This window comes from Galeopterus variegatus, unplaced genomic scaffold, assembly GCF_000696425.1.
Source record: "Galeopterus variegatus unplaced genomic scaffold, G_variegatus-3.0.2 Scaffold863, whole genome shotgun sequence".
In the NCBI taxonomy this organism is placed as follows: domain Eukaryota; kingdom Metazoa; phylum Chordata; class Mammalia; order Dermoptera; family Cynocephalidae; genus Galeopterus; species Galeopterus variegatus.
In genome coordinates, this window is record NW_007726974.1 from 69,848 (window position 1) to 85,093 (window position 15,246).

At 54.0% G+C, this 15,246-nt stretch overlaps 1 protein-coding gene across 2 annotated transcripts; it reads right to left on the bottom strand.

Moving 5' to 3' along the window:
* Positions 1 to 1,872: 1,872 nt before the first annotated feature.
* PES1 (pescadillo ribosomal biogenesis factor 1) lies at positions 1,873 to 14,876 on the bottom strand. 2 transcript variants are annotated; one of them, XM_008572995.1, is made up of 15 exons: positions 14,788 to 14,876; positions 12,089 to 12,168; positions 11,229 to 11,382; positions 9,854 to 9,963; positions 8,956 to 9,127; positions 8,770 to 8,859; positions 6,074 to 6,190; positions 5,885 to 5,959; positions 5,545 to 5,634; positions 5,269 to 5,399; positions 4,779 to 4,904; positions 4,472 to 4,656; positions 3,808 to 3,971; positions 3,542 to 3,703; positions 1,873 to 2,394 (listed from the first exon to the last, which is right to left on the bottom strand). In XM_008572995.1, the coding sequence occupies exons 1-15, from the start codon at positions 14,809 to 14,811 to the stop codon at positions 2,311 to 2,313; spliced, it is 1,764 nt and encodes a 587-aa protein (XP_008571217.1). In that variant the 5' UTR covers positions 14,812 to 14,876; the 3' UTR covers positions 1,873 to 2,310. The 2 variants fall into 2 exon arrangements, with proteins under 2 accessions (XP_008571217.1, XP_008571216.1); XM_008572994.1 differs by lacking the exon at positions 14,788 to 14,876 and having other exon boundaries at positions 3,542 to 3,700; positions 12,089 to 12,441.
* Positions 14,877 to 15,246: the final 370 nt, after the last annotated feature.

Sequence of the window (15,246 nt, forward strand, 5' to 3'; positions counted from 1 at the left end):
GCCCGCCCGGGACGCACAGAAGCCGCATTCAGCGCGCCGGGGCGCACTGCCGCGCCCCCGCCGCCGGCCCAACAAGGCCCGTTTGTCTCGGACGCGCCAACGGGACCATTGTCCCGCCACCGGCCCTTTGGCTCAGCCGAGCCCCCAGCTCCGGAGGGGACTCGAGGGTGCCTGAGGCTTGGGGGGCGGCGGGGAGGGAAGCCGGAGCTGTGGTAAAAAGGAGGCGCTGGACTAGTTGCTTAATTTTTTTAGGGGCTCTGGGGCCTTTGGGATCTATCTAATCGAAGGTATAGCTTCCTGCTCCAGTCAGTGCAAGCAGGGGACACACGTTTTTGGCACCTGTGGGAGTCGGGGGTAGCACCAGGTTCCCTGAGGGGAGCTCAGGCAAGGGACTTAGCTCCAACCGGCCCTGCCACTTGGAGGTCTCAGCTGATCCCACTTCCCCAGGGCACTCTCAGGACTGAGAGTAGGGCCATTGGGGTACAGGTGCCCCATCCACACCCCATCTCATTTTCTAGGTCCAAGGATGGGGACTAATGCCTGCCTGGAGCCGGGAATTCTCAGCTGCAGCTGTAGGCAGTATAGAACAAGCTGGCCACCCAGTGGGACATGGGCCACATCAGAGCCCCCACCATTACTGGGTGACTCTGGAATGGGGAATATTCCTCATCAGTATGGCTGCCGTGGATTCTTCCATATCTGATGGGCCTCCTGTCCAGCCCTGTGGCCCTAGGATGCACATGAACCCAGCAGATCAGAGTTGTTCCCTGGGGCTGCAGGCTGTGGTTCCAGAGGTCCTGATCCTGTCTCTGTTGGCACCCTTCCCTTTCCCCCTGCCACCACCATTGGCATGCCAGAGTGGACATTGCACAAAGCCCTCTCCTCCCACATCCACAGCAAGGCCCAGCTGAGATGGGGGCCCTGAGTTCTCTGCTCTGCAGGGCAGAGCCTGCCCAAGCTCCTGCCTTCCCCCTGCACAGGTTGGGCCTGCAGGCACTACCCCCAAAAACATTCTCTGCCATTTTCTGTCTAGAGCCAGTAAAAGGTAACAGGCAGAAGGCCAAGGCCCTCAGGCACCAAGATTTGACGAAGGTGGAGCCTAGTTCCAAACCCACACTTCCTCAGCCTACCCCTGCTCTTGACAGCACTCAGTCCACCAGGGGCACCCTGGGGAGGCTGTCCTAAGAGAAGCTGAGTGGGCATCCAGGGTTTCTGGTTCTGACTTTGGTTCTGTCATGATGCACTGAGTCCCAGGCAAGGGCACATCCCCTGGGCCTCCACAGGGGCACTGACAGGTCTGGGGGAAGCTGTAAGCAGGCCTCAAAAAGTCATAAGCCAGGTTGCTGGCAGTGCCCACGCTTTGGGTCACTGGGCATTCTGCCCACGAGCTGACAGGGGAAAGCCAGGAATGGAGCACTGCTTGGTCTCCGCAGAGCCTTCAGGCACTGGCTTTTACCATTCCCACTTTCAGCAGGAAGTAATGAAATTCAGCTGGTGTTTGCCGAGCACTTACTAGACACATGACACTAGTGAGTGTATAGATAGTTATCACTGAACCCTCCACACATCCCTTTGAAGGAGGCTGCAGAATTTCTACCCGTAACTTACACACAAGGAAGCAGGTTCAGAGGGAAAGTACCTGGGCTGGAATGTGAACCAAGGTGAGATGGGCTGCGGAGTCTGAGCCCAGAACCACCCAGAACCTTGGCACCTACCTTCTGGGATGCCTGGACCCGGAGGGGTCCTCGGATACCCAGAGAGCTCTGAGCAGTGCCTGGGCCCATCTCAGTAAAGCCCCAGGGCTGGCCCTGCTTGCAGCACAGAGCACTAGGTGACCCTTCTCCAACCTCAGGAAGGCACATGAACACAGAATCTAATTGGCTGCAAAACTCCAGCCATTTATTAACAAGTGCTCCCCCCACCCTCACCCCATCACAGCACCCTGAGAATCATGGGTCCAGCCCTGGGGCAGGGGGAAGCTGTGGAAAGCCAGGGTGAACAGGGGCAGCAGGTGAGGGGCTAGTCAGGTCCCTGTGCCCCATGTCACTGACTCCTGGAAGCACAAAATCAGGCTGGGCACAAAGGCCTCTTTTCTGCCCAGCAGAGCAGGGAGGAGGGAGCTACATCCAAGGAAGGCCAGGGCTGCCCACCTGCCCAGCCAGAGAGCACGAGGGGGCCAGGGCTGGCCGGGGGAGGAAAGGAACGAGAACAGAAGCAACTGGTTTGTCACCAAGCTTAGGTCCTCTGGCCCGCCTCTGCCACGCGCAGCTTCCGGGAGCTGGCCTTGGCCTAGCGAGGGGCCACTGGCACTCACACCGGCCTTGCCTTCTTGGCCTTCTTCTCACACCTCACAGCCTCATCGTGTGCTTTCCGTTTCTCCGCCAGTTTGTTGGCCTGTGAGGAGGAAGGGGGAGATGATCAGGCTGGGATTGGCTGGGGTGAGGGGGAGGGGAATCTCCCTTCTACTGCTTCAGGCTACCCCTGAGAAGCAGAGCTTCTAACAGGCAAGTTACCATGGGGGAAAATAGATCTGACCCACCACAGAGTGAGGAAACATGCTCTACCCTTGCCTTTACATGACTCTTTCTTACTTTCTTGGCCCCTAAATCTCAAGTTAAGAGTACCCTATGCTCCCAGAACTGGAAGGAGCCTTGGCAACGGCCCCATTTACCCTCTTTACTTGGGGAAGCCAGGGCCATTCAAACCTTCACCAGGAGCTGGAGGGGGGGTGGGGGAGGGGAGTATAACAAGAGTCTTCCCTCCTGGGGCCATTTGGCAGCATCTATTTCAAAACTGTGGCGATTATGCTAAGAATTTAGCCTGAAGAAACATTTGGAGGTTACAGGGACATGCTCATGTTTTCCCAGGATGACAAAGATTAGAAAGCAATCTAATCCCATTCATAGGGGCCAGGCCATGAATTGTGTGATGTCACAGAGAGAAGTCCATGTTATGGTTAAATGAAAAATCACCCCTCAAGTCTGAGAACCAGCCAGATGCAAAAAAAAGACAAAAACAACTTATCCCTTGAAACAATCTATATATATACACACATATATATAGCATGATGCTCCCCAAATAACATATTATGTGCACGAGGGAAACCTGGGGGCTAAGGAAACTGAGGGCAGGACAGTGAACCACGTCCACACCTTCCATTACAGAGCTCTGGGGTGCACAGATTTTTTTTCTTTAATGAGCATATGTGGCTTTGTGAACAAGGAAAAACAAAATAGAGAAACTTAACAAAAAACCTCCCAAAGCCCCAGAGTCTGCTGGGACAGCTCTGTTCCCAGACTCCCGCAGACTCAGGAACAGCCAGGTGCAGGAAGGGGACAGAAGCCCCGAGGAAAGCGTGGGCCAGAGCTCCTGGTATCAGGATGCTCACAAAGGCCTGGTGGGGGCCCAAAGGCTGGGCCGGGCCAGGCAGGCAACCTCAGGAAAAGGCCAGGAGGAACCCAGAGTCTGCCTGAAGGAGGGCCAGCTGGCCTATGCAGCCAAGTCTGGCAGCCATAACCTGGAGTCTCAAGGTGGGACCTACCTCCCGAATTTTCCGCCTCTTGCCAAACATGATCTTGTTGTAAAGGTACTTCTCCCGCTTCTTCATCATCATGATGGCCAGGCGCTTGGCCTCACTCTCCTCCTCCTGGGCCAGCCGCTGCTTGTCCTCCAACCTCACAGTGCCTGCCATCACCCTGGGCTTCTGGGACAAAGGGCGGGTGCTCATGCGTGCAGGTCCCCCTTCTGGGCCAGAGCTGGCACCAAGCTGCTTCCCAGGCTGCACCCCAAGCCCAGCCTCCCCTGTACCTTCCCCTCCATCCTCTGCTCCTCCAGGGCTGCCAGTCGGGCCTCTTCCTCCTTTTCTGAACCAGCTTCCTCATCTTCGTCATCCTCTTCATTTTCTCCCGCTTCCTCACCATCACCTTCATTGTCTTCCTCCTCCTCCTCTTCCTCCTCTTCCTTCAAGTTTCCTATAGACAGCCGATGATTTCTGAATGCCCTAGGAGCCTGCTCTTTCCCTTGCAGGGTGAAAGCAGGCCCCAGGCACCATCCTCTCTGACTGCTGTCTTCAGCCATGGGGATATTCCAAAGGCAGTTCAGGGCTGCCCTAACTGTGGCTCTGGTACCTCCTCACAGCCCCAGCTGCCTTCAGAGGAAACTCCAAGGCCCCCACTCCTGAGCTCTGTCACTCCTATGTAAACACTGATGACAACTCCAGACCATTCTTCTGCTCAGTTACTCTGAATGCCAAATAACACCTGATTGCAGGATGCAAATGTTCCCTTCACAGTAAGGATGAGGCCTTACTCCAAAGGTGGCTTCAAAAGGCTTTTGCTCCTGCTGCCCTGTTCCCTGGAGCTCGCCAGCTTTGTAGCCAAGGGCAATAGTCCACTCAGGCCCAGGGGCCAAGGCCAGCCCAGAGGAGCCTGTCCATCCTCTGCCTGGCCTGGCCCAACCCCCTGTTGCTCACCTGGGTCCTCTCCCCGCTGCAGAGCCAGCAGCTTCAGCTTCTCAGGAGGGATGTAATCCCCTTCCTTCTCAGACACGAAGGGCGAAAGGTGTGGGGGCAGCTGCACCCCAGGAAAGTACTCTGCCACTGGGAGGAGGAGCCGGGCGTTCACAGAGTCAAACACCCACTGGGGCTGCACGTAGTACCTGGCGCAGAGTAGCGGGCATAGCCAGGTCATGGGGGGCAACCCAAGGTCCCACTGCCTTGCAGGGGCCTTCAAAACAGACTTCTACATTCAAAAATCTAGAAGAGGACCTTGAGGGCCTACCTGCCAATGACGGGGGTCTCTTGCCCAGGCCGATCGACAATCTGGTGGGTGATGCAGGAGTCCATGACATCATAGGTGGCACCAATGCACAAAGACTTGTCCCAGGACACATCCCCCCCAAAACTCCTACAGGCAAAGGGAGAGGGTACCCAGGCATGAGCTGCCTACCCTGACACCTAACTCCCTGGGACCCCCTGGCTGCCGGCTCACAAATTCACCCTCTTAGGACACATCTGCCCCCTCCCTACCCCAGAATCTTCCTGTCTGTGCTGACCTGGCCCAGTGGAGACCTTCTGTCCTCTGCCCATCCTTTTGCTCTAGGCTGGTAATACAGTGACAGCAGCTTTCCCTCTGCTGAGCATGTTCCACATACCGTTAGGGAAGAAGCGGACACTGCTGCCACCCTGATGTTTTGAGGTGCAACTAGGGCAGGACCCAGACCACAGCTTGGCAGAGCCGGTGCTGTCAACCGGCCCTCTGGCCTCCCTACCTGATGATGAAGGCCAGGGCCTCGCGGGGCACCTCGCGATTCAGGAAAAACTTCAGGCCCTCAAAAAGCTTCTTGTGCTTTTCCTGTGCCTCTAGCTCCTTCCTGCGGTCCTCCTCGTGTGTTGCTATCTCCTGCCAAGAAAGGGGCCAAGCCTCGCACCATCAGGGCCACCACACCTCCACTGGAGGGCAGGGGTTGGAGGTGACTGCCTCTCCAGCTTCCTTCTAGATGCCAGCCTCATGCCCCCTACCCTGCCAGAAGCAGCACAGTGCTCACCCCATCAGTGGGAAACTCATCCACCTCAGCCTCCTCCTCCGCGGCAGGCACCACCACACGGGCCAGGCTGGCACTGAGGGCTGCCAGTTTCTACAGGAGAGAAGCAGGGCTGCAGAGCTGCCTGACTGCAGGTGGGGACTTTGTCTGGGTGAGTGGCTGGGGAGGGGGAGGGGAATAGCAGTGACAATTCTGGGTCACCAACGGGTTTGGGTATGAAGGGCAAGCCATGAGACTACCCACCTAGCCATAACCACCCCGCCCCCCAGTCCAGAACCCCAGAGGTGTTTGGGACAGGGACCACCCTATTGGGGAGATGCAGGGCTCCCTAAGCCCCTCTCACCTCCATAGAGCTCTCAGAGTCCAGCGCGTAGGTGCCCTCACTGGCCTTCACCTCTGCTTGGGCCTGACCCTCGAGCTGAGAGAAAGGGGAAGATCAGAGGGAAGGATACCCACAACTGCTCGCCTCTGTGTCAACAGAAGGGCTGTGGCCTCTGCACCGTAAGCAAAAGGTGCTGGGCTGGGGCCTTACCTTGGGGGGATAGTGGAGGTTGAGCGACTGGTAGAGGCGGAAGTTGACAAAGCCCAGCAGGGTGGTGTAGAACTCAGTGAAGGTGGCCATGACCCTGTAGTCCACGTCTGTTGGGTGCTGGGGGGGACAGGCGAAGCATCAGCAGTGCGGGTGCAGGGATGGGACAAAGAAGGGATTGACAACCCACGCTGGGGGGAATATGTCTGACCCACCCAAGGCCTATAAGCTCCTTGAGAACAGCTCTGCCCCAAGGGAAGGGGCTGCGTGGCATGTCCCCACCCAGGGGCATTTTGGGCACAAGTGAGGCTCCAGATGGGAGTCCCAAGGGTTAGGGGCATCCTGGAGGCCAGTGCCCTCTTTAAGGGGGAGCTAGGAGTGAGAAAAGGGAGCCTTTGGTCCATACTGCTCCCATGACTGGCTGGCTCTCCCCGTCCCCTGCTCCAGCTTCCACCTCTTCCTTCAAATCTTGGCTCGGACTTCTGTCCTGGGAGAGACCACTTTCCCCAACCAGATCAGAGCTCATGCCATCTCCATCACCCATCCCACAATCTGTTCATTTTATTTATTTTATTTGTTTTGGTGGCTGGCCAGTACAGGGATCTGAACCCTTGACCGCACAATGTTTCACGTTTGCTACAGGGCTAGCCCATGAATGCCAGGAGGGTAGCATCCCTGGAGCCCAGCAGCATCCCTGGCCCAGAGGAGGAGCTGACGAAACCTCAGCTGACTCTGGTGGCCTGGGAAGGCTGGGCCCAGCTGCGAGCAGTGGGTAGACAGGGCTCAGCCCATCCATGCTGCGGTGAGAGCCTTGGCACAGATGCTCAGAACTCAGCTATCCCTTGTCTGGCCTGGGAAAGGCACCCAAGGAGCTCTTAGGAAACAGCTGTAGAGAATCTACTTGCTTGGGGCAAAAGCACAGAGCCACCCTCACGAGCTGAACACCCAGGAAGCAGGCAATGTGGAAAGGCTCATCTTTGACCTTGAAAAGTTAATAAAACCCAACAGGGAAACGATTTGAAACCTACACCAAGGCGCGCCTACTCTTGAGCTGCACTGCCCTCTAAAAACAGGGAGGCAGACCCAGCCCCGCCGACCCCTGGAACACAGATTACAGGATGTTCTGAGCAAAGTCAAAAGCAGTAATAATCACCCACAGGTACTAGGTGTGCCCATGACTCTGAGCTGTTTCTCCATCTTGCCACCAGGTAGTGACCTATGCTATGGGGACTCAGGGGCCAAGAGATGCCCTGTTCCCTTGCTCATATCTCCATCCTTCCACGACCATCTGCCAGTACCCTGACAGACGTGGCAGGCACATATGAGCACCAACCCCATTTCTCACCCCCATGACTGGGCTGGGTCCCACTGCTGTGTGCCCAGCACTGGCTACTCAGGGGAGGGACACGCCAGGGCCTCCACCATGTCCCAGTACTGAATCCCACTCTCTGCTGAGAGGAAGCAGCAGAAGCAAGCTGGCCAAGGAGGATGGAAGAATGGGCAGCCGTTCCCTTCCCCCAAGGCCAGCTGTGTGGAGGCTGGCCCTCCATAGGGCCCTATTCACCACCCAGGAGGACATACAAAGACCTGTCTGAGTGGCATGGGGGTGGGACATCAGAGAGGAGAAAAGAGAGAGGGCCTGAGAGGAAGGCAAGAAGGAAGGGAGAGGAGGGACGGGGAGGGGAAGAGGGAAGAGCCACAGGCTGGGGCCACCCACGCTGGCCTCAGGGAGTGGGAACAGATACTGCTGAAGGCCAAGCCTGCCTCTCACCCACAGACAGACCGCAGCCACTCCATCAAGCATCACGGAGCTGCACTGCAGTCAGGGTAGGTTCCTGCCCTCACACCCCCACCAGCCTGGGGTCATGAGGAGCAGCTCAGGGGGCCCTGACCCCTGGCTCATCCATGAACACCTGATAACAGTAGCAGCAAACCCAGGCTGGCAGCATGTGCCCTTCACGGAAGGTCCCGTTCCCACTCTGTGAACAAGCGGGAAGGTGGGCCAAATGTAGGCCCACAGAAGCAGCCAGGCGGCAAGCCTGGCCAAGACCCTTTGGGGAATTAGAGGTCAATAATGTCACCATAGGGAGGCAACACCAGGATTTCTCTCAGTGATCCTGCCAGGAGCTCCCAGGATTTGGAGAGAGGCATAAGTAGTGCTGCAGGCTAAGTGTTTCTCCTGTACGCTGCTACTGGGTCTCACCCAGCCCTGAGGGTGGACGGGGCAGGGGAAGCAGCAGCAGGAGTGAAGCAGGCAGCTTGGCTAAGATCCGGCAGGGCCTGCAGCAGGGTGGGGACAAGGATCCCAGTGGGCCTGAGGGCAGGGCTGGGCTCTGCCACTGTCCAGGTGGCAGCTCTGTGCGACGGATGCTGGGTGTGCGGGCTCCTGCGCATGTTCTTGCTGCTCTTTTGGCACCCCTAAGGGCAAGTACCAGGCACTTTTTAAGACTTTTTCCCCTTAAATCCTTACAACAAGGCTCAGAAGGACACACTCTAAATTAAGGCACAGAAAGGTGAAGGAACATGTCCAGGCCGCTCAGCTGGGAGGTGCTGGAGCTGGTCTGGCTTGGGGCTTCCCACTCTAATTCTGATGCTGTAACCCATTCTCCACCCCACCCCACCCCTGGCCAACAATTAGGAACCCAGCATGTGTGGGCTCCACAGGACAACACAATCCCCCTCCCCATGGGTACACTCACGTCATGGGAGAAGGCATAGGGCGTGATCCACACAATGGGCTGTCCCAGCACCTCAGCCTGGTAGTAAATGCCTTTGATGGACAAGAAGACCTGGGGGTGGGAGGTAGACAGCACTGTGGAGACCATGGGGTGGCAGGAGACAGGAAAGGGGGTGGGGAGAGCCCCGCCAGGTAGGCCTAGGCTCACCTTGCGCAGGGCACGGGCAGCGATGACATAGTGTAGGAACTCCACTGTGAGCCGGCGGCACAGCTGGATGGTCTGCACGTGGCACTTGCCAGTCCGTGGGAAGGTGGAAAACAGGAAGCACATGGACAGGGCATCGTCCAGGTCCCGCAGGGCATCAATGAATGTGGGGTACCTGCGTAGCCGGGAGGGCGGTGCTCACATGCTCATTCAACCTGGGCTCCAAGGGGGACCCTGACCTCCTGGCCCCACCCTGTCAGCCAGCCCAGAGCCAGGCTTTGCCATTGCCACCTCCTGACCTGCATTACCAGCTTCCCCACAGCCAGCCTCAGACCAGAGAATAGCCCTGGGGGAAAACACTTAACCAGGATGTGGCCACTTAGCTCTGACAGGGGTCCTCAAGACACCCGCTGCTCACCAAAGACCCAGCCTTGACCCCCTTCCGTATTTTGTGGTGAACGAGGGTAGACCAAGCCAGTGGCTAACTCTTTTTGAAGATGGAACCTTTAGTTCAAAGCAAATTTACCGGGAGGTCCAAGATGGGAAATGGAAAATGCAGAGTGGGCCAGGAGGAGGGTGGGGGCTGCTTTCCCTCAGCAGCACTCATGTCTGGGCCTGGTCACAGGTCACCAGATGGGTTATGTCTTCCTTGTCTGTTGGCACCAAGACCTCTGTCTAGTCACCTCCCCCAGTTCCCTTCACGCTGTTTACATCCCTCATGTCGTTCACTGCAACTCGCGATTGTTATAGTGATGTGTCAGTTTGGCTTTCGATCTCCTCCAAAAGGATGCAGCCTCTTTGAGCAGTGTCTTGGTCTTGTCCCCTACCATATCCCTGGTGCTAGGACAGAGTCCGGCAGTGCATGAACAAACAGCAGTGCTCTTAGGGGCAGCCTACTCACCGCTCCTTAATGATGTGGTCAAGTTTGTAGCTGGGCTTATTGTCCTTCAGACGCTCCACAGTGTTCCACTCACTCTTCCCGTAGGCCTTTCGGAGCTTCCGGACAAATATCTGGAAGAGAGGAAGAGACGGCTGATGCTGGCCCCAAGGTCTCCTGCACACCCCTCATCCGTGAAGGATGGACACACCGGGTGGGAGGACTCTCAGTGCCTCCTGAAGCTGCCCAAAGCTTGCTGCCTGGGCGATCAGCCCCCTCAGCCCAGCATCTGCAAAACAGCCAACTCCACAGAGCACCAGGACTGACCTATGTTATTGAGCAGAGCTGCACTGGGGCAGCCCCTTTGATGGTACGCAGGGGTAACCACTCACAGATGTGCTGACTGCTTGCATTTATGAGGGAGGAAGGCAGGGCATATCAGCCCCATTTTCCAACTGAGAAGAGTGGCCAAATGACCTGCTACTGCAGATTAGGGCAGGAAGGGCTGCCTTTGTTCCCAAGCAGTCTGCATTGGCACAAAACAAGCTGTGGGTCTGTGTGTGGCACTAAGTCACCCAGAAAAATGCCAGTGAGGCTAGTTGTGGAGCCAGGTCCTCCAAACCAAGCGACTTCTTCCCTCCAAGTACTTCTGCTCAGGCCTGCCCCAAGTGCTCCTCAGAGGTTCAAAGGCCACCTCTGCTGGGGTTGTGAATAGGAGTTCTGGGGCAGCCACTTCCCAACAGGGATCCACGTCCATTGCAGTAGTGAGTTTATGTAACTGCAAAACCCAACAGCAAAACAGGTCCAGTCACCCACTTCAGTGGGCGAGGGCAAGAGGGCCAGGATCTGCTGCTGCTCAGACTCCTGTGGGCCACCAGGTGGAGCCCCACTCCTCCCAACTATGGGCCTTAGCTGGGCCCTACTCCTGATCAAAGAAAGGCTTCCAAAGCAGCAGTCCACTTTGAGTTAGTCTACTTTCCATTACTTGCATTTGGTATAAATAGTTTCTCCTTTCCCTGTGGTATTTGAGCATTTAAAGATTTCTATTTGTGGAATGAAAGGCTTGGCCTCCTGGGAGTAATCTCAGATAGAAGCAGATGGGAGCTGTTTCTTTAGGAAGAAAACATTCCGGAGAGCCTGGGAAACAGTACCATCTCTTCTTCAGGGACAAAAAATTTAATCTTTTCAGCAAGAACCAGGGAAAAGGTATGACAGTAAACACTAATCGTTTACCAGGTTCTGTGTAAATGATTTCCATATATGCAATCTTAGTTAATCCTCATGAGATCCCTTTGAGGTAGAATTGCCTCTCCCTTTGTACAGTCTTGCTCAAGGTCACAATTAGTGGGTCACAGAGCTGCGATGGGGACCCATCTAGACCCTAGAGCCCAGGCCTCACCTTGTATTCCCGGAACTTGTTGACGATGGGTTCATGGAGGAGAAACTTGATGTCTTTGATGAGGTAAAAAGTCCGTGGTGCTGTGGAGCCCTTGTTAACCTTCTTCTTGTGTTTGGGCTCATGGGGATAAATGCCCTTGAGGATGCACAGCCGCCTGGAAGACAGAAGCCATTCATTATGCCAGTAAAGGTACGGAGAGTTGGCAGTGGCTGGACCTGGAAAACAACAGTGAACAGGGAACGGGGCCCCTGCCCTGGACAGCTTAGATCCTACTGCGGGAGTCTGATGATCACATAACAAACACATAACACACTGTCACAAGCACCAGAAAGGAAACAAAGAGGATATTGACAGGGGCCAACAGGCAGGTACCCCTTTCAGCTAGGAGAGCCTGGAAAGCCCTGCTGAGAAATCAACGTTTCAGCCATATAAAAGGTAGAGGGAAGACCATCCTAAGAAGAAGGACAGCGGCCATGATATTGGAAAGAGCTGGGCATGTCTGAAGAACTAAAAGTGAGCCAGATGAAGCTGAGAAGATCAGATGGCAACTCATAGAAAAATCAGGATTTAACTAGCTGCAGGACAAGGGGTCTCTTCTGCCAGATGAGAGAGAATGGGTGGCAAAGACCCAGCTCAACCCAGCTGGCCCTTTCTGACAACCCAATTCTCCTCCAGCTTCTCCTGGGACCACACCTGGCAAAGCACAGCTCACTAAAGTAAGTCCAGGTGAGGAATACCGGAGGAAGAATACTGGAATTCCATATAGTTTGTGGCAGCTTGGGTAAGACAGGGATGTGACTGAGTTTTCACTGTGCAATTCACTGCCCAGGTCTCCCTATTCCACTCCTCTCCAACCTCACCTGAAGTCAGCCAGGCTCAGCTGCAGCTTCTTCCGGGCTTTGTTTCGGGTGATATAGTTGGTGGCAGAGCCTCGTTCATACTTGGGGAGGGAAAAAAAAACCGATTCTCCATTAGCAATGATTGCAGTGACTGACATCAAGCTCTGGACATTCCTAATTCTAAAGGCAACTATAACTCTGGATTAATTTGCAAGATGCTTCTGGGATGGGAAACGTGGTAGGGAGGGAGCTGACCTGCTTGAATGAGCTCTCTTGCGCTGTACTAGCAGTTGCCAGTACAGATGACACACACATCTCCGTGATGCTGGGGACAGTGCGGATGCTATGAATCCAAGCACTTGATATAGACTGAGCATCCAAAATCCGAAACGTTTCAAAATCTGAAAATTTTTGAGTGCCAAAATGACACTAAAAGGAGTAACCTCCACTAGCTCGCGATATTGGCTATTACAACTAGTGATTTCCACACGTTACTTCATTTAATTTTATCTCCACAACCCTGTGAAGTAGGTGCCATTTGTACCCCCATTTCCCACAGGAGGAAACAGGCTCAGTGAAATAACCTTCCCAAGTCATATAGCTTTTAAGAGCCGGGGCTGGGATTCAAACCCAGGTCTGAGTCCAGAGCCTGAGTGCCTACCTGCTAGACCAGTGCTCTCAATCTTTTTTCTTCTTCCATTATAACCTCTTCAACACCACCAGACTTTTTAGATGTCTCCCAACCCCCATCACTCTTTCTTCCTCATGGCCCCATGAAATGTTAATACCACAAATGTACTAAAGATCTGTTTATGTAATGTGGTCCATTGGGGGGCCATAACCCATTGTAATACCTAGGATACCCTCCAACCAATTTTTGCTCTCTTGGGGGTGATACATCTCTCTGGTTGAAATGCATGTTCAAAGCCATACGGTCTCTCCCCTTCCCTGTTCACTAACTCGGCAGACAATAAGAGGTCCTCTACCATGTTCAAAGCATTAAGCTAGAGACTATGAGGACAATAAAGACAAAAGACCTGGTCTCTACCTGTCCCCAAGACGCACACTGTCTTGTAAAACCACCCAGATGCCTATGGTGTTAAGTTGTTGTCTCATGCTCACATGTCTGTATCCCTAACAGAAAAGAGCAGTGCACTGTACCAAACACCCTGCAATGCTAACCAAGCACGCCCTTTCCAAATGAGCTCTTCCTCTGCAGTAACATAGCAGGGGCCTCCACAGCCAGGGCCAGCTCTAGAGAGACAAACTTGCCACCTCTGAAGGAATATGTTTATGAATAACTGTACAGCCATGAAACATACCCTTCACTTGTTCTTTCCTTCAGACGTTCATTAATTGTCTATTGGGGATCAGGCCTATGCTAAGTCCTGGGGATATAAAGAGGAGATTAAAACTGTCTCAAGAAGTTGAGTTTTCATTAAAAGTGTTTTCCTTTTCCCTATCCCACACGTATCTCTGTCACCCTGCTTACACTTTTAAATGTTAAGGGGATAAGTGGCTCTTTTACTTCTTAGATATGTGGGGGGGGGGTGGGGGGATTCACCAATGTCTGGAGACATTTTTGGTTGTTCCTCGCTACCAGCACCGAGTGGATAGACGATCAGGGATGTTGCTAAACATCCTAAAATGCACAGAACAGCCACAGCAAAGAATTATCTGGCCCAAGATATCAAGACAGTTCAGAAACCCAGCTTTAAAGAACTGTTATGATTTATTTACATATCAGCATCTGCACCTAAAGGGCAAGTTTCCCCTCTTCTATCTTTGTAGCTCCAATGACTAGTACTTACTGGACGCTTAGTCGCACTGAATAGTGTGCTTGCAACAAACTGGCAACAAAAATTTTCAAGCTGAAGGAAATATATGAGCCAACTATATCTTTCTCATCTCCATTTCCCCCCGCCCCAATCTCTTCGTGCTACCAAAGTGATTCTCCATACAGCAACAAATCCTTGGAAAACTCTGATCATATTATTCTCCTTTTAGTTAATTTCTACTGCACTTAGAATAAAATCCAAACTCTTCACCTTGGCTTACAGGCCTTGCATGATACAGTCTCTGTCCAACTCCAACCTCACTAGATGCCTCACTAGATCCCCTGGTTTATTACATGCCCGCCATCCTGATGTTCTTTCAATTCCTAGCACACTGCAAGCCTTTCCTACCTACTGACGCCTGCACTTAGTTTCCCCTGCCAGGCTTGCTTGCTAAGCAATCCCAGGCCCCAGAAACCATGCAAGATGTTCTGATCGTTCAAATTTCAGCTGAATGTTATGCATCGAAGAGGATTTCCAAGGCAACACTAACTAAAATATGTATCCTTTCACAATTTCCACCCGAATCCCTCATTTGCTTCCTTCACAACATATTTATCAATCTTTGATCATTTTATTTGGTTTACTTTTACGTCCATCTTCCCCACTAGGAAGCGAGCTGGGAGGAAGCAGGAACCATATCTGATAGTTTACGTCTCCATCTCCAGTGCCCACAGTTCTTTCTACAGAAAGAACGCTAGGTTTCTTTCCCGGATTTCACCGGATGAGTTTTGCCTTCCTCGCCCATCTTCGGACCCATTCTCGCGGCTGTCTCCCGTCGTTTCTGTACCCACGAGGGGCTGAGGCTGGGGAAAGAGCCGACCCTAGGCTCTACTGCCTCTGTCTCCCACCCTCCGCGAACACCCGGGAGTTTTCCCCACTCACCTTCTTTTTCTCCAGGCCTCCCATGGCTCCACGTTGAGGAGCCTACGAGCGCCGCGCGTACAGACAGCGCCACTTCCTCCAGCATGTGCCCTGCCTAGGGCCCCGAGGACCCCCCCCACGCCGCCGGTGCGTGAGGGCTGCCCAGTAAAGTGCCTGTCTGAGTCCGGGAAAAAAAGGGGCTTTCTTCCTCGAGATTTGCAACTAAACTCTCTGGAAAAAAAATCCCTAAGACCGCTTTTGCGAGATCTTTCCAATCTGTCAAGATGTTGCTGACAGTTTAAACATTTAAACGAATGTGGATATTCAGGCATTCTATAGTCACCCTAATAAGGAGGGCGTGACACTGTGAGCCCCGTTGCATGTTGGGATGGAGGAGGGCGGAAGACTTAGAGGCTATGCAGTGCCTTCTGGGATGCAGTGGGAAGCCTTGCCCCTTGGTGCGTGAGGCAGGTTTCGTTG